Below are 18,751 nucleotides of genomic sequence, written 5' to 3' on the forward strand. Positions count from 1 at the left end.
TTGCTTGAGAGGGATATCTTTGACCTCTTCCTCCCTGAGTTCGATAAACCTTGGGTGATCCACTTAAGGGAAACTTGCTGCTGTTCTACAAACCTCTGCTCTTGGAGGCCCAACACTGTCTACAAGAATAGAAGCACCCGTAGACATCACCTTCCATAGGCATCGACCAAGGATTCTTCTTCTCTTATCATGAACATAGTTGCCTCTGTCTTTGCTGACTCATAGAGAGCTGCTTGGATCAGATTGGTTCCCTCTTGGAGTACTACAATCCGATCCCAAAGTTCTTTAGCGGAGTCAATGTCATTGACTTGATCAAGGAGCTTGCGGTTGATGCCACTTCTAATCTTGTCACATGCAGATGCATTGAGCTGGTGGTTGTAGAACTCAGTGGAGGTTATCCTAATGGGATCTTGTGGCTTCCGGTAACCATTCAAGATGATCTCCCACAACTCCACACTGCAGCTGCGAATATGAGACTCCATAGAGGATTTCCAAAAAGAAATGTGAGTTCCATCAAAATGGGGAACATCCCCACTATGGTTTATATGAGGCATGGGTGAAGTGTTTTTGGGATAGTCATGATTGACTTCATGGTAACCTTCCGGAGGAACCGAAGTCCCAGTAGTCATGTTCTTAAGCATGGCACTCATTTGTGCCATTTGGCTTTGTACTTCATCCTCCTTCTTCTTTTTCTCAGCCTCATATGCTAAGAATCTGGATTTCATCTCCTTAACCGAAAGGTTAGAATCTTCATCCAGACCCTCGAATAGTTTATCCATCTCACTCTTAAGGCTGTGAAGCCCTTAAAAAGAGTCAAGGCTCTGATACCAATTGAAAGTTCAGAGATGGTAAACCTAGAGGGGGGTGAATAGGTTTCTACAAATTTCAGTTCTTTCTTTGCAATATTAGGCTTTACGGAATATAAAGGTGGGCCTAATGCAAACTAGGTGAGGCACGCTATATGATGATACAAGTAACTCAAGCACGAAGGCTCTCACAGGCAGTTATATCACAAGTAAGGAGTTCGGTTAGAGATAACCAATAGCACGCGGAGACGAGGGTTTATTCCCGTGTTCCCTTCCTTTGCAAGAAGGTAAATCACTTTTGGAGGGGTGGAGGTCCCACGAAGGATTCCCCAACGCCACGAAGGCTCACCCTATTCTCCGGAGCCTATCCCACGAAGGAATAGCTCACTCACTTGTGGTAGACTTTGAAGTAGCCTCCAAACCTTCATAATCTTGTCAGGAGCAAATCCACAGCCCGGATGCTTCCGGACCTCTATTGCCCACCTAGGGTTTCCAAGGAACCCTAAAGAGCAAGTATCTTGATGAATACAAGAGGGAACAAGATTTGGCTCGGTAGAACGGTAGATCAGGGCCTCCTCTAACTTTTCCCCCGAGGGATTTGAGTTTGGGTGGAGGAGGAGGGAGATCTGACACTTTTGGTGTTTCTATCAATGGAGTATGAGAGAGAGAGAGAGAGAGAGAGAGCTCAAGAACAGCTTGTAGTGTAGTGCCTAACTGTTGAGAGGTAGGAGAAGGGGTTTTTATAGTGTCACTTGAAATCTGGCCGTTGCCACTTGACACCTCAGCATTTCTTCGAGGAACCCGGTCAACCGGGCCTGGTACCGGGCCGTCCGACTCAGGGGGCGGTCAAATCGGGCCTGGGACCGGACCATCCGGTCCAAACCGGAGCTGGGAGCGGGCCTTGACCGGGCAGGTATTGTCGCGCATTACATGGCCTCCGGATACCACCAGAGCAGGAGTCGGTTAGCGCCGGGGCGTCCAGTTCACAGCTCGGTCCGACCGGGCGGGAGACCAGACCATGTCGGTCCAGACCGGATCTCAGGCCGGGTCAGTTCCGGGCGAAAGGAAAACCTTACTGGAATGTGCCCGGTGTGCACTGGTCCTGGGGCCGGTCGGCGCCGGGCCACCCGGTGACACGGCCGGTCTGACTGGCCCTGTGACCGGCCAGGTGCTGAGCAGTCCTTCTTTATTTTTGTCGAAGTGGGGGTCTCCCTTTACCTTCTTGTTCCATTGATACACCATTATGCCTATTTGGCTAATACCTGGTAATAATCTCATAGACTTGTATTAGACCAAATACTCTAGCAAGGTGTCATTGTTACCAAAATAATGGATAAGGGTAAAATACCCTTACACCGGCTCGTGCCGCCGCCGGCGTACAGGCAACCCTCCTGGATGTACCTGCTCGCTGCATCGCTGGCAGGGCAGCCACCCTCGTCGACGCCGGCTGAGCGCTCCCCTGTGCTGCCCTCGTCGGCCCTCTAGGAAGGAATTCTTTTAGGAACGGAGAAGTTCAGGAATAGATCGGCAATCGCAATTTTGGTAACTGCTACGGCTTTTCAGAATTAGTTCGTCGTTGCTTTGAGATTAGCATATCCACGTGTCCTTTTGGGGAGTTGGTCCAGCGACCTGGGCTGTACGACCCGGGTTGTATAAGATTTTCTTCCACATTTTATTGTGTTTTTTAATATTATGGAATGGTAAAGAATTGGTTCATGAATACGCAAAAATGGGCATTGTATTTTGCATATTTTTAATATTTCCACAAATCGTGAATGATAGCTTACGAGCGGAGGAAGATACTTTTAGCACAACTTGTTCAAGTCTATGAAAATGAAGCAGAAACAACAAGTAACAGTGTGCGTGAGTATAAAAAAGGCCACATTGATCAGAGATATAGTCGATTAGTTAATAGACGATAATTAGTCAGATTTTCATCTATATTTAAAAGATTTAAATCATACCTTTTACCGAAATACACTTCAACCGAGATGGAATTTTAATTCTTTTTAGAATACTTTCTCCCTTTTTTATACGGGTCAATATATATTTAGTAACTGAGAGTAGAGAGAAGAAAAGGGCTCGTGCTTGCGAGTACATAAGCCAGTGGTTCTATGAAGCTTGCATTCCTTTCAATGCAGTGACTCTTCCAAGCTTTGACCTCATGCTGCAACCCATTGGACAATATGGCGAGGATCTGGACGGTCCTACTCCTTATGAAATGGGTGGGCCAATCTTGAAGAAGAGGAAGAGAAGAGTAGAGGAATCTTTCAAGGTGCATAGGCAGTGTTGGGAGCTTACTGGATGTACAATAATGACTGACGCATGGACTGACATAAGAGGAAGAGGAGTCATGAATCTTGTAGTTCACAGTGCATATGGTGTGGTCTTCCTTGATTCTGTCGACTGTTCAGCTGTGAAGAAAGATGGAAAATATATATTTAAACTTGTTGATAGTTGCATAGAGGAGATTGGTGAGAAGCATGTAGTTCAAGTGGTGACTGACAATGCAAGTGTGAATCAAGCAGCATCAACATTGCTGAAAGTAAAACGCCCAAATATATTTTGGAATGGTTGTGCTGCCCACTCTATTGATTTGATGTTAGAGGATATTGGCAAGCTTCCAGCAGTTGACGCAATAATTACACAAGCAAGATCTGTCACAGTATTCCTTTATGCTCACACTAGAGTTTTGTCCCTAATGAGGGAATTCCTTGGCAGAGATCTGGTGAGGACGGGCATTACATGGTTTGCAACAGCATACCTGAACTTGAAGAGCTTGCTGGACAACAAAAAGGATTTGCAGAAGTTATTTAGATTAGATCAGATGGAAGACATGGGGTACTGCAAAAAGGTGAAAGGCCGAGATGCAAAACGAAGTATTCGCTCCGATAGTTTTTGGGTAGGAGTTGATATTGCTATCAAGTTCTTTGAGCCTTTGGCTAATTTACTCCGGAGAATGGACAGTGACATACCAGCTATGGGATTCATATATGGATCCTTTTTGGATGCAAAGAAAGAGATTGTTGCCCGGTTTGAAAATGATGAGCATGAGACTAACTTTCAGGAAGTGCTGGATATTGTGGATAAAAGATGGGACAGAAAACTAAAGGGGCCACTACATAGAGCTGGATATTTCTTAAATCCATACTACTACTATGAAAATAAGCTGGACATTAAGTTAGATGGAACATTTAAGGATGGGCTTGTTGCTTGCTTGGAGAAAATGGTTTCAGATGGTAAGAAAATTGACACAATGACGGAGGAGATTCAGGCATATCAAGATGAAGAAGGTTCATTCGGAAGAGTCAGTGCTAAAAGGCAGCGGAGAAACAAAAGCTTCGACCCAGGTGCTTATTTAGTTATTTACATGTGTCACTTTGTTTATACTTATGTAGCTTTATTCTGGTTACTTACTTTACTTGTTAATGTATAATGTAGCTAAATGGTGGTCCAACCATGGGTCAAGCGCAACAAATCTCAGGATATTGGCGATGCGGATTTTGAGTTTGACATGCAGCTCCTCTGCTTGTGAGAGGAACTTTAGTGTCTTTCAGCAGGTTAGCAAAATTTCTGTTTCTCACTTGTTTTGTTACCTGGTACGTTTAGAGAAGACTACTGCATATCCTTTTATAGCACCAGCTAGCTACTGCATACATGGTGTGAACAATTGACTAAAAATCTAGCTGTCTTTGTAATCTGTTCTGGTCTTCCGGACAATGTATTTGTTGCAAGGTCATGTCGATTTTGCTCAAACTGTAGCTAGAACATTTGCTTGCTTCTCTGCTTGATCATACCAGATCATACTAGTAGAATTAGTACAAAATTAGCTTGTTCTTATTTACATGTGTTGCTGAAAACCAACATAGCAATAGCAGTGGTTATTTACATGTGTTACTTGCTACCAGGTTCACACTAAGAGACGCAATAGGCTGCTTCATGACAAGATGAGAGATCCTGTCTTTATCAAGGCTAACTCCCAACTAGACCAAAGGAGAATGATGAAACAAGACAGAGATCCTATTGAGGACACAACTTATGCAGATGCTGTAGAAAATGAGCATAATGAGTGGATCACAGGCATTGTGCCTGAAGTTCTGCAAAATGCAGATGAACCTGAAGATGAACATGTTGAAGTTCAACAAGAAGAACCAACATCAGTGCAAACAAGAGCTCGCGGTGCTGCATTAAAAAGAAAAAAAGTTCAGCGGCCTAGGAAGAAGAAATTACTCCCAGTATTCCATGATGATGACCTCCAATCTGCAATTTCTTCTACAGATTCAGATGATGATGTCAATTCATCTTCTTCATCTGATTAAGTCACTGTATGCTGCCATGTTGTCTATTTCGTATTTGTTGAACTGTTGTTTGTGTTCTGGACTTGTGGACTATGTTACTTCATGCTTCCATGTTGAACTTCCACTTCGACTATGTAACTAATAATGCACTTATGGACTATGTTATTTGATGTTTGGCTGCAGAATTCTATATCTGGGCTTTTTTAGCTGTTATATCTATGATTATAATCTTATATAGCTGCTGAAAACATTGATTTTTCACACTTTTTTGTTAAACGCTATTTTGAAAAATAGCGCGCTATTAGCACGCTATAGCGGCAATAGCGTTTTTTCCAAGCCCACGCTATTTTAAATAGCGCGCTATTTTTTTCGTTGATATTTACATATAATCTATTGAAATGTATTATTGTATAAAAAATAAAGAACATGATAATGCACGGGTATTCAACTAGTATCAATAATCTCTGACTCATATCCACTAAAAAGTCTGGCTCGGCTGAAATATTCCAAAAAAACAGATGACAAAAGCTGCCAACTGAGGTAAAATCATTATCTTTAAGAAGACTAGCAACCCATATATAGCATGAGAAAGATGGAATTAGGGATGAATCCTCTTGGCAGCATGCTGGTCACTGCCGTCATGGTCCGTGCATGCTGAACCGAGGCGTTTTCCAGATCTTTGGTATCGCAGAGCACGCAACCATGCGTTATCAAATTTCTCGGCGGCCTCGTCATACTGCTGCGCAATGAGATCTCGAGGAGAGGGTAAGGTGGCCACGTCATGCTGCTGGGCAATGAGATCTCGAGGAGAGAGTAAGGTGGGGCGGTATCCCCCGTAGATGCTCCGCCGGCGGAAATAATCACGTGGCGGCGATGGTAGCCGGAGTTGGTGGTTCCATGCCAAGGAACCAACCTTATGCTTTGTTTCTTCCTTGTGAATGCTAACGGTGTCGATCTGGTACAGGCGGTCGCATATAATGCAGCAGAGCATCGCGTCGTCCTCGACCCAGACGCCCCTCAGTTCGCTGTTGAAGGAATAGCTATCGGGTATATCGCCGTGGAAGCTGTAGCGCAGTTCCCACTCGCCAGGAAGTTTCTCGTGCAGCTTTTGCTGGCCTTCCTGCTGCAGCAGCAGCTTAGGCGTCGGCATGGCCCAGATGTGGAGTTGAGCCTCAGGCCGTTGGAGGACATGCACCGCCACGTACGGCTGCCCACCCAGCTCGAGGACGTTCATCGTCGCGAAAGAGACCTTGTTATAGCCCGGCATCAGACGGTACGCGTGGTACTCCTCGCTCGCCACGTCGATCACCAGTATCATGTCCGGCCTACGGGCATACACGCTTGGTTTCATGAGCACGTAGAGCTTGTCGCCGACAAGGACCGGCGGCGACATGACGCCGTGGCACGGGAAGAGCTCCGGGTGCCGGCGCCAACTGCCGCCGCCGCAGCATAAGGTGTGCACGTCTAGGTAGTTGTTGTCCTTTGTCTTCGGTTCCCCGAAGGGGAGGCGGAAGAGCTTGTACTGGCCAGTGGACGCGCTGAACCCCATGGCGAAGAGGTACTGGCCGACGGTCCTCTCCACCTCCACGGGAGGCGGCGGCGGGATCTTGATCTTATCGCCGGTGAGCGGGTTGCCCACGAACAAAGGCAAGGATCCCACGGAGGAGGCATAGAGGATAAACCCATTACAGATGTTGGCGGGGACGTAGCTGGAGGCTAGGTTGGTGAAGCGGCACATCGGCTTGCCGGACGAGACGCTGTACACCGTGGTCTCCACTGTCATTCTCTGCGGCGGCTTCGTCTGGGAGATGAGCAGCGCCTCCATGGCGCCGCCGCCGGAGATAACGTGGGTGGCGCGGGCATGGATGTTGACGAAGTATTGGTCGGTCAGAACAACACCCCATAGCCTGCACACGCAACGGCACCGGGCGACGTCCCTCGTTGGCAGATTCAGTAGGATCTCACGCAGAGTCTCCTCTCCGATGGAATCCATGGACTGAACAAACAGGACGACCAGATTCCAGAATACGCCCAGGACGACCAGATTCGATTGACACCGGAGTCTATCTCCTTTATCGGTAGGCTTTCTTATCTACTCCGTACTCCTTATTGTGGTTTTTTGGTTGTACACGGAATTGCACACGGAGATCACATTACGAACGTATATACTCCCTCCGTCCTAGAATAAAGCCACTTTATTTTTTAGGCAAACTTTAATTAATAATTGCATCAACAAAAGTTACATGTCATTTAAAACTATATCATCGGATACACATTTTAATTAACTTTAAAATGGTATGTTTTTAGATGACATATAACTTACATTTAATTGACTAAATCGTTGGTCAAAGTTTGACATGAAAAACAATGTGGCGTTGTATTCAGCAACGGATAGAGTATATATTATTTCGAGAAAACATCCATGAATTGTGGCCACTAGGTCTCAGATACAACAAGACTTTACGACTCGCCCCCTCGTCGCTCCGCTCTAGAGCGACGGGTGGCGGCCAAACCCTAGCCCCCCACCTCACAGTCAGTCCCCTCATCGCCGCTACTTGTGGAGGCCACTAGAAGCCGTGCGGTCACTAATGAAGGTGACGACAAGGTTCTCGTCGCTCCGCTCACTCGCAAAGGACCTTGGATTTCGAGGCGGCTGCCTCTAGTGGTGTGGCGGCAAGAAGCGTGCATGATGTAGGTCCCTTTCCTCCCACGTGAGGACAACGACGAGGCGGACGACTTTGGCAGTGGTGTGGGGGCCACATCGTTGCTTCCATGGTCCATAACTGAAGTACGATGACTCCCGCTCTTCTAGCGTGTGCACCTTGTCGGTGTTCATCTCCGGTGGTCTAAGGTCGTCGGATATGTAGCCGGGTTGGGTGATGGAGGTGGGGTTGGGGACTAGGAGAAATCCATGGGTAGCAGTGTCAACTGCGATGGTGGTGATGCCCGTTGGTGCCGCTCTCTCCATCCCTCTCTGGTTACCCATGTTGGGTGGCAGCAGTGCTCCGGGCGTCATCACCTTCCTGAAGATGTCGTCTTGGGTGAGTTGAGGGTGTGGGTTTGTGTTGTTTCATGTGGCAGGTGTCTATGTTTTGGCGGTGGGGCCAAGCATTTGGGACAGACCATCGGCAATTATCTTGGTTGAGGAAGTCCCCCCCCCCCCCCCCCCCCCGTTTGGAGCAGTGTAGTGAGATGGAAGGGCATGGTACGTGTCTCTTCCTTGCAGACGTTGTTCCGATGCTCAGCAATGTCGCCATTGGTCTTCTACGAACCATTCTTCTGATCAATGGCCTCGCCACGCAATTTCGTCTCTTCGTGAGTTGACCCGTGGATGCTGGCAAGACTTCTCAAGGTGAGCTCGATGCAGTGAATGGTTGGACTTTATTTTGGCCCGTTTTTAGAGCCTAGTTCCTCGTCCTTCTCTTCTCAGAATGAGCTTCTCCAATGACGGTGGTATGGCGTACTTCGAGTCGGAGCGAGGGGAAAAGACCCCCTCTCTGATCATGGAAGATAACGGTTAGGAGATGGCTCACCTCTCCCGGTTCAAATGAGGAAAATTCATCGATGACCTTGCTCCCACCTTGAGATCTCCGTTCATCGCTCCGCGGTGATTCCTTCGTTCGAGGGCATCGATGACCCCAGCTAGTCTTCTCTTTTTATCTTTTGTTTGCTGATGTTTTTGTTGCCTGTAACATGTTCATAGGCATCATGTAAAACCTAGCCGTATTAAGGTTTATTAATTTAAAGTCATGCACTTGTGTTCTTTGATCTAAATAAAAGCACCATGTCGTGGAAAGAATATAAACCATGAAAGCATACATGGTAAGGATACATGAGAGTTTTCTGGCGACTACGAATTGAAGTTTGGGGTTCGTTTGATTCAAATGAATGCTATAAGAATTTTGTACGATCTTCGTCCTTTAAATTTGTTCCTATGTGCCATGTTTGACTTGTAGGATTGAAATCTATAGGAATGCAGGTAAAATTTTCTTATGGGATTGTATTGCACTATATTTTGGAGGAAAATTTTAATCCACTCGAACCTCATGTTATAATTCCTTTGTTTTTCCTGTGTGTCATACGTTATTTGAAGAAATGTATGATAAGTCCAAATCATGTAAGATTTAACTAAACATGACATTTTAATCCCGCAATTTTTCTATTCCTATGTTCTTAGAATTATGTGAATCAAACAAGTCTTAAAAAGACGAGCAAATCTTCATGGTTTTCGAACACTTCTTTCTCCCATGACAAGCCAAATATGTTTGTGGTGGTAAGACAAGATATTTGTGCAAGATCCGCATTGTTTTTTACGCTATATTTCTCATGGATCCCTAAATTTCTTCCAACAGTAGCATGCTTTGAGGTGAAACTAATACGTCAGGAAATTTGGAAGATTCACACACAACATGGTTGAAGAGGAAGCTTATTAAATCACTTTCTGAAATAGTTTCGTGTGCTAGTGTTTCCATTAAACATTTGGCAACTCTTTATACAAAATAAGATGGAGTGCTACGTACGAGAAAGAACAAGACTTTAAGGGCGAGATTGGTACGTTGCATTTCTTTTTTGGCTCCTAGGGTTCAGGTGATGTGAGGCCTTGTTGAGTGGCCAAAAACCATGTTTTCCATTTCGTTTGGTTGCCCACAAGAGCTTAGACTTCATCTATGAGGCAGCTTTAGCGCATTTGTTTGGTGAGTAAAATACATGGGATATCATGGAACTTGTTTGTAATCAGTTCAGTCACTGTATTCACGAAAGTTCAATTTACGGTCATCAAAGACGCGTTGCCGACTCGCGTACGGTCACTGGTTACGATACATGTACGTATCTGCACATGTGGCATGCCAGGCATGGTATTGACCGGTCAGCAGCGCGTATGTTTTGCTAAAATCTCCTAAACTAATGGAAAACGCTTCCGATCCGGCGACCGATCGCTCGCCAGCGATCGGTCGTCGTGGCTCGCTCCCGCGCTGCCCTATATGGGCCTAGTTTTTCGGCCCAAAACTGGAGTGTTGTTTTTTTTAAGAAATCTACACTGTTGTTTCCGGATTGTAACAATTACATAAAAAATTTGTTGTAAACTCACACGACATATCTTTGTAAGATTTTTCTAAGTGATATGTTACGAAAATGTGTGTTTCTTGATATGTTATAAACACATGACTTTTTGTTGTAATTTTTTTATGATTTTTGGTGTAATTGTTTTAGTCATGGACATTTTTTTTCGTAGAGATGTTGTATATGTTCATTAGTTTTGTAACAATTACGTATAAAAGTTATAGAGAAAGCATGTCAGAGATGTTGTAATGTTTACCTGGACGTTTGCCAAAAATTATTTTGTTGTAATCGCCAATAATTTTTGGTAAAAATAGCTGGTGATTTTTGTTGTAATTGGATATATATATATATATATATATATATATATATATATATATATATATATATATATATATATATATATTGTGTTATTTTAAACCAATTTTCCACAGCCACTAACACATGTTTTTGTTGTTATAGCTTTTGATTTTTATTGTAATTGATGTTAATTTTTGTTGTAAACCAAACTATAGCAAAATAATTGTTGTTTAACCACTTTTTTATAAGACTATTTGTTTACATTTTTTGTAAGTTTTTTGTTGTAATAGTACTTTTTTTTTGTAAGCGGAGTGAGAGATTTTGTTGCAATACTATGTATGAGACTGGAATCAGTCATTGAGTGGCAGTTTTGTCGTAAATATTGAAAAGGTCGGGCCCAAAGAAACATACCCTTTCGGGTTATCTGGGGATGTAAGGACTGCGGGTTGAATTTACAAAAAGTAGGGGGCAAATAACAAAATTTGTGTTACAGTTAATTCTGCCCATCGGATCGCCATCGGACGGCGCGGAGGACGACCGATTTTTGCCTCCCTATCCGGCGCCCGACGCGTAGCGTTCGCCTAAACTAATTGACCGTTGTACTCCTGTTGGGTTGATTGAGGCACCGCTCTCCACTGAGCTCAGTTGGTTCTTGCGGCGCGGAAGCAGAAGGCAAGGAAGAAAGGAGCGGTACTCCTCCATGAGGCCATGACTCGCCTCGTTCTTCGGCCAGAGGTCATCGTCACTGGGTGAAAGTGCTCCCGATCCCCGACCTTCACGCACCACCGGCAACACTCCTCCCTGCCTTCTGCGCACCACAAGCACCCTCGACGCCACCCTGCACCCCCGAGAATTTAATGTCCCGCCATCTCCTCTTCTCCTGCGTCGACGTCTTCGGCGGGAGTGCCGCCACTCTCTCGCTCGTGGCTTACGTCCGACCTGCATGACCTTGTCGGTGGCCAAGGCCAAGTGCGCCCTCGCAGCTAGGAGCTCGTCGATGCGGTTCACGTGAGGCAAATTGACAGGTCCCTGCCCGTGCAGCAGCGGCCTTCGATGCGCGACACGGCCCTCCCCGATCGACCTACCCTGCCGTGGCGCCTCCCCTCGCAGTGCTACTGCTACCTGCCGGCGCTGCTGCCTCCACCGTGCATCACGCCTTCACTGCAGTAAGGTTGTACACTTGTACCACAACACGGCGCCGGCGTCGACCACCACGAGTTCAGATAGGCTAGCTCGTCTTGGTCTTCCATGCCGAAGGAACTAAGTTGTGGCGCCCGGCTGATTGGTCACCGTCTTCTCCGCCTCCGGCTACCCTACGTCGCTGAATGATCTCCTATTTTGGCCACCCCTGCAGCTCCTGCTCGACCGGACGTTCTCAGTGGAGTACATAGGATCATGGCAGAGTCCTCCCCGAGCACCTATGTGTTCATGTGTTTCTCAGAGACATGTCCCTGCTCTGGCCATCTCTGTCGTCGACCATGGTGTTGCCTCGGTGCTCTCGTGACTCCTCCGGCAGACGTGTGTGGGCCGCGAGGTCGAAAATGGAACGCAGGGTGGGGAGGCGAGGCAGTGCTGGTGTTCTAATCCAACAGAGGCGGCGTCGGATTTGGGGCTTGAGGCGAGAACGAAGGGAACCAAACCTTCTCAGTGGGTCGGGTGTTTTCAGAAGAAATTTTTAGGCTGTTTCCAGTAAAAACTATAGCCGGTAGGGACTGTACTGCACTACCATATCGGTCCCATACTGCCACGTCATAAATACGTAGCCAGACCTTCCGCGGTGATGGTACATGAACCTGCATGAACAAGTTCCATGATGTCCCATGTATTTTACTCTTTGTTTGGTTGCCTCTCTAATTAAGCCGAGTCTAACACTTGTTCACGTGGTGAGCTTGCCTCACATCACATGTCACATCATCACGCTAGAATTGAGTAAGTACGACCAGCACTAGGAGTAGACACCGATGCACGAGCTCCATCAGTGAGCTCGCCGTGAGCGCGCGGAACTCGATGGAGTGGAACTCGTGGTGAGTTGTGTCAGCATGCTTTTTGCCTTTCGCTGCGCCGGCCACACCTCGTCGCCGGCACCAAACTTGGTCTTGAAAAGGTGCTCAAGGTTTGCGCAAGTCGGCGAGTGCGGGTTGGAAGGGAGCATGCCGACCACCGGCCATAATGGGAGGCCCAGTGAGCGCCGAAGATGGACACAACCACGAACACGTAAATTGGACAGACAGGAAAATAGTTGGACAGACAGGAAAATGCAGTCAAGTAGATTTTCATTTCAAAATATGAACATTTACAGACAGACAGGAAAATATGAACATATGTTGTAATCTATAAAAGAACTCTTTTTGTTAGCAAAAAGTCAGTTCTTTCAGTTGTTAATAGGGAAGTTTTAGCGCGAACAACTTCAACATTTTTTTGTTCAGTCGTCTGCAAGCTTCCTCTGCCTTTTATTTGTTATTAATCTATTTTTCATGCTTTTATTTCAATTGAAAGCAAAGTACCCCTTCAACAATCAGAAGCAACAAGCAGCTGACTCTATACTACTGCCCATCTGCAACTGCAAGGGCGCTAACAGAGGTACAGCAGCATTGCTTTCCAAGAAGCAAAGACAACAGCAACTGTGGCAATACGAAGAGAATGAAATTGACCACAGCAATTCTTTAATGTCAACCACAGAGAAGTTCAGACTCCTGAGAGCAAAATGAGAACTACTCGGTACCAAAACATTCGGAACAAGCATTGATTACTAATTGGCTTAAGAAGTTGAAGAACAAGCAGCCTAGTAACCACCCTTGAGATCGTTGACCACGTCATATGGGATGGGGGTGACTGTCTCGATGGTAGTGCCCTCAACCATGAACCCTGGCTTGGGACCTGCAGGCTGCCTCTTGGTGCTGATGACCTCACCACGGGCCTTGGCCTCTGCCTTGAGCTTGTCGTTGTTGATTTTCCTCAGGCGGAACTCCTCCTGGCACCTGGATGGCTGCACATGCTCCACACGGACATGGATCCTCTTCTTGATGATGCGGTTACCAACCTGGTGACACAGAACCAATGTTATGGTTTGTGTCAAGTGACTCAATCAGGTAGACACCAAAAACAAACATGTGTGATTACCGATGTCTCGTCCAATGTAATCAAATGCATGCACAAGTGATGCAGCATGTATGAACGAATCAGAACATAGATGTGCACACTACTTCAGAAGGACATAACAGTCAAGTAGTTGGACAGACAGGAACATGCAGCTATAATCTGGCAATGTTGGGTCTGGGATCAAGTTATGCAATTTGACTACCTGGGCACACTAATTCAGAAGGAATTAATGCAATTTCCCTATGAACGAATCAGAATATAAATGTGAACACTAATTCAGAAGGACATCACAGTCAAGTAGTTGGACAGACAGGAAAATGCAGCTATAATCTGGCACTCCTGGGTCTGGGGTAAACTGATACAATTTGCCTACCTGTGGTCAAGAAAATCTATGCCAACAAAGGGAAGATAATAATACAACTTATGTACTAAATGAATATTAGAGGCAACATTCATTGATAATAACAATGCTAGCAAAGAATCAATCAGCAGAGTTGCAGAAGTTTGCAATGAAACAGCTACTGTATGATATGCAAAATGTAAGCATAGCAGCACTGTATATTTATATCACATTAGGCTTTCCCAACTGCTACTGACAGAATGCAGAGGGGAAAGGCCAGAATGACAAATTTTTAATGTATGCCCATCACACGTGAAACGTGCGCCACAAAACCTCTCCCGTGGAATACCACGCCTTCCCATAGCTGAAGGGGGAAGCGCTCGGCCTAGGGCAAGTACAAACTGAAAGTTGCGATTTTGGTTGAGACAGTACAATGTTGGGACAATAATTCTCAAGCAAATATGCTATGCAAGCTAACTGGTCAACAAGAAATGATTACTATTGAATGTGATGTAGATATAGGCAATGAGGATCTCATCGCAGGCACACATAGTAGGCTGGCAGCACAAATTAAAGCGCAGCGAAACTAAGTCTAGTGTTCCCGACAGTATTCACACAGCACAAATAAAGGGATTAGACGGTCCAGCTAGCTAATCTGCAAAGCTCAATCAGATCCATCGTGGTTCCATCGGAATGGATTGAGACGCAACAACGGCGATGAAAGTAGCAATATCTCACTAGCAGCACAGATCTAGCAAGCCTGACATGTACAGAGGAAGAACATAAGGCTGTGATCTCGACTGGGGTTATACCTGCTTGTTGATCTCGACGCCGATGGCGCGCTTGGTGACGTTCCAGACGCGTCCGGTGCGGCCGTGGTAGAACTTGTGCGGCATGCCCTTGTGGACGGCGCCGTTCACCTTGACGTCGACGTGCTCGCCGACCTTGTAGGTGCGCAGGTAGGTGGTGAGCGGGATGTACCCCTTCTTGCGGAAGCCCCGCGCGAAGAGGTCGCGCGTCCGCGACCGAAGCCCGTGCCCCGCCGGCATCTTCCCCTGCCTTCTTCTCTGCCTGCGGCTGCGCTGTGCTGGCGGCGGCGGCGGCGGCGGGAGTGTGTGCGGCGCTAGGGTTACGGAGGAAGGAGGTGCCGTCTATTTATAAATGGGGCTCGGGCCGTGGAAGACGGGTGTGATTTTGGGCTGGGTTTTGCGTTTCTTCGTTGGGCTTACATGGGCTAGCACGAGGGTTAATTGCTGACCCTCTGAACTAATGTGTTGGGCTGTGAGCCCACGACTTGAATTGGTTTATTTGTTTGGCAAGCCTACTTAGCACCGCACACCGTTTGAATTCTCAAAAAAAAAAAAAAAGCACCGCACACCGTTCTGCTAGAAAAAAAAAACAAAAACGACACGGAACCTTATTCCGAATTCGGGCTAGTCGCGGACGAACGGGACTTCGAGTTCCAGGACGAGACGGCCACGCTCGATGCTTTAAAAAGGAGGGCTAGCCCAGTGTTTCCTCCTCACCAGACCACGATCGACGCCCACGTTCGATCGAAACTTGGAATCAAGCGAATCGAATCCAAGAACTAGAGATCATTTGAGCGCGATGGCGAGCGCGTCGTCATCGAAGAAGGCGGCGAACCGGCTGGTGGTGGAGGAGGCCACCACGGACGACAACTCCATCTGCAACCTCAACCCGGCCACCATGGATGAGCTCTCCATCTTCAAGGGCGACGTCGTGCTGCTCAAGGGCAAGCGTCGCCGCGCCACCGTCTGCATCGTCGTTCCCGACGAGACCTGCGAGGAGCACAAGCTCAGGCTCAACAAGGTGGCCCGCTCCAACCTCAGGGTGCGCATCGCCGATGTGGTGTCCGTGCACCTCTGCCCCGACGCCAAGTACGGCAGGCGCGTGCACGTCCTCCCCGTCGACGACACCGTCGAGGGCATCACGGGCAACCTCTTCGAGGCCTACCTCAAGCCGTATTTCGCGGACGCCTACCGCCCGGTGCACAAGGGCGACCTCTTCCTCGTCCGCGGCGGCATGCGCAGCGTCGAATTCAAGGTCATCGAGATCGACCCTGCCGTCGACTACTGCATCATGGCGGCGGACACGGAGATCTTCTGCGACGGCGAGCCGGTGAAGAGGGAGGACGAGGAGAGGCTCGACGGCATCGGCTATGACGACGTGGGCGGCATGCGCAAGCAGATGAACCAGATCAGGGAGCTGGTCGAGCTGCCGCTCAGGCATCCGCAGATTTTCAAGACTCTCGGCGTGAAGCCTCCCAAGGGCATCCTCTTGTACGGCCCTCCCGGCTCCGGTAAGACGTTGATCGCTCGTGCCGTGGCAAACGAGACGGGAGCCTTCTTCTTCTGCATCAATGGCCCCGAGATCATGTCCAAGATGGCCGGCGAGAGCGAGAGCAACTTGAGGAAGGCCTTCGAGGAGGCCGAGAAGAATGCGCCCTCCATCATCTTCATCGACGAGATCGACTCCATTGCTCCCAAGAGGGAGAAGACACACGGCGAGGTGGAGAGGCGCATCGTGTCCCAGCTGCTGACGCTCATGGACGGGATGAAGGCGCGAGCCCACGTCATCGTCATGGGCGCCACGAACCGCCCCAACAGCATCGACCCTGCTCTCAGACGCTTCGGGAGGTTCGACCGCGAGATCGACATTGGCGTGCCGGACGAGGTCGGGCGCCTTGAGGTTCTGCGCATCCACACCAAAAATATGAAGCTTGCAGAGGACGTCAACCTGGAAGTGGTGGCCAAGGACACGCATGGCTACGTTGGTGCTGATCTGGCCGCGCTCTGCACCGAGGCGGCGCTCCAGTGCATCAGGGAGAAGATGGATGTGATTGACCTCGAGGACGACACAATCGACGCCGAGATTCTAAACTCCATGGCTGTCACCAACGACCACCTCAAAACTGCTCTCGTCGGCACGAATCCTTCAGCACTTCGTGAGACCGTCGTGGAGGTGCCCAACGTCAGCTGGAGCGACGTCGGCGGCCTCGATGGCGTCAAGAGGGAGCTGCAGGAGACCGTCCAATACCCCGTGGAGCACCCCGAGAAGTTTGAGAAGTTCGGCATGTCGCCTTCCAAGGGCGTCCTCTTCTACGGACCACCAGGCTGCGGCAAGACGCTTCTGGCCAAGGCGATCGCCAACGAGTGCCAAGCCAACTTCATCAGTATCAAGGGGCCCGAGCTGCTCACCATGTGGTTCGGCGAGAGCGAGGCCAACGTGCGGGAGATCTTCGACAAGGCGAGGCAGTCGGCGCCGTGCGTGCTCTTCTTCGACGAGCTCGACTCGATCGCGATGCAGCGTGGCGGCAGCATGGGAGATGCCGGTGGCGCGGCCGACAGGGTCCTGAACCAGCTGTTGACCGAGATGGACGGCATGAACGCCAAGAAGACGGTGTTCATCATCGGCGCCACCAACAGGCCGGACATCATCGACTCGGCGCTGCTCCGTCCCGGCCGCCTCGACCAGCTCATCTACATCCCCTTGCCGGATGAGGCCTCGCGACACCAGATCTTCAAGGCTTGCCTCAGGAAGTCTCCTGTGGCCAAGGACGTCGACCTCGACGCGCTCGCGAGGTTCACGGCAGGTTTCAGTGGCGCCGACATCACCGAGATTTGCCAGAGGGCGTGCAAGTATGCCATCAGGGAAGACATTGAGAAGGACATCGAGAGGCAGAGGTCAGGCATGGAGGTAGACGGCAAGCAGGAAGATGAAGTGGCTGAGATCAAGGCAGCTCACTTCGAGGAGTCGATGAAGTACGCGAGGAGGAGCGTGAGCGACGGCGACATCAGGAAGTACCATTCCTTTGCTCAAACGCTGCAGCAGTCCAGGGGCTTCGGCACCGAGTTCCGCTTCCCGGAGCAGGCACAAGCGTCAGAAGCTTCTCCCAACGCCTTTGACACCTCGGTGGCAGCCGATGAGGATGATCTCTACAACTAATTTGGCGGGCAATTAGCATAGATTGGTTCTGATTTATTTATTTATTTTGCTTTTATCTGTACTCATGTAACTGAATTTGGCATGAGTGTCCCTGTCATATGTTTTTCTCATACAGTTCAATATACAGATCATTTAAGCGAAGTAGTATACCATTGATGTTTTTGGTTGGCTTCACAAACAGTGACAGAGATGATAGTTTGCACCTGTCGAATTTTGGGGCAGAAATAGTAGAGTTGATGTTGTGATGCATCACTCTGTTAAACACCTCGTTTCTCTCTGCCCTCAGTAAAAACGGGTTCAGCCGGCCTGCTGGCAGAAGTGATATTCATCCAGTTAAAATTAGTTTTTTTCGATAAAGCCGGTTAAAATTAGTAGCAGTAACAATTAGTAATGCCAGATGGAGGTTAAGGAATAATTCTCACACGGTGAAGGTGCAGATAAAATATTATTCAACTCAAATCCTCAAGTAATCACAATCCATAACACAAGTCAAACATAGTATCCAGAAGTATAACACATTCGCGGGAGTATCTATTCCTAGATGCCTGTTATGTCAGAGTTCCAGACTGAACATGTGCTCCAGAACACCAAAGAAAAATTGAAATTTTGATGCCCATTACAACTATGAAACCTGATCAAACAGAACAACGAATAAGCTAGGCTAACCACCTTCCAACAACACATGATTCAATAAATTATCATGATTTTTTCCAACGAAAGCTTAACCATTAATTCAGAGTCTAAAGACATCACATTAGAAATCTCAATTCTACAGCACCTCACTCTCCTAAAGGGATGCCCTGTTTCTACTTTCCTAAGAGCATAGAGGGAGTTTGTCAACTAAAACATATTTCTAATTTGGAAGACTAACTATTTTGACAACT

The 18,751-nt window shown here is 47.8% G+C and overlaps 2 protein-coding genes and 1 pseudogene across 2 annotated transcripts; 2 read left to right on the plus strand and 1 right to left on the minus strand.

The window, feature by feature from the left end:
* The first annotated feature begins 2,955 nt into the window (after window positions 1-2,955).
* Window positions 2,956-5,281, plus strand: LOC127347924 (uncharacterized). The gene is made up of 3 exons (XM_051374059.2): window positions 2,956-4,156; window positions 4,248-4,366; window positions 4,715-5,281. Exons 1-3 carry the CDS (start codon window positions 2,971-2,973, stop codon window positions 5,123-5,125), a joined length of 1,716 nt encoding a protein of 571 aa, XP_051230019.2. The 5' UTR covers window positions 2,956-2,970; the 3' UTR covers window positions 5,126-5,281.
* A 7,822-nt stretch (window positions 5,282-13,103) lies between these two features.
* On the minus strand, window positions 13,104-15,042 carry LOC127296653 (large ribosomal subunit protein eL21x/eL21w). Its single transcript, XM_051326829.2, has 2 exons — window positions 14,714-15,042; window positions 13,104-13,502 (listed from the first exon to the last, which is right to left on the minus strand). The coding sequence occupies exons 1-2, from the start codon at window positions 14,948-14,950 to the stop codon at window positions 13,245-13,247; spliced, it is 495 nt and encodes a 164-aa protein (XP_051182789.1). The 5' UTR covers window positions 14,951-15,042; the 3' UTR covers window positions 13,104-13,244.
* Window positions 15,043-15,509: 467 nt separating this feature from the next.
* Window positions 15,510-17,867, plus strand: LOC127349135 (cell division cycle protein 48 homolog pseudogene; annotated as a pseudogene).
* Window positions 17,868-18,751: the final 884 nt, after the last annotated feature.

This window comes from Lolium perenne, chromosome 4 (assembly GCF_019359855.2).
Source record: "Lolium perenne isolate Kyuss_39 chromosome 4, Kyuss_2.0, whole genome shotgun sequence".
NCBI lineage: Eukaryota > Viridiplantae > Streptophyta > Magnoliopsida > Poales > Poaceae > Lolium > Lolium perenne.

Excerpts from the sequence above, each read along its gene's own strand:
- LOC127296653 (XM_051326829.2), bottom strand. The coding sequence starts at position 14,950 with ATGCCGGCGGGGCACGGGCTTCGGTCGCGGACGCGCGACCTCTTCGCG. Across the intron at positions 13,503-14,713 it reads GCGTCGAGATCAACAAGCAG|GTTGGTAACCGCATCATCAA; the intron begins GTATAACCCCAG and ends CTGTGTCACCAG.
- LOC127347924 (XM_051374059.2), top strand. The coding sequence starts at position 2,971 with ATGCTGCAACCCATTGGACAATATGGCGAGGATCTGGACGGTCCTACT. Across the intron at positions 4,157-4,247 it reads AAACAAAAGCTTCGACCCAG|CTAAATGGTGGTCCAACCAT; the intron begins GTGCTTATTTAG and ends TGTATAATGTAG. Across the intron at positions 4,367-4,714 it reads ACTTTAGTGTCTTTCAGCAG|GTTCACACTAAGAGACGCAA; the intron begins GTTAGCAAAATT and ends ACTTGCTACCAG.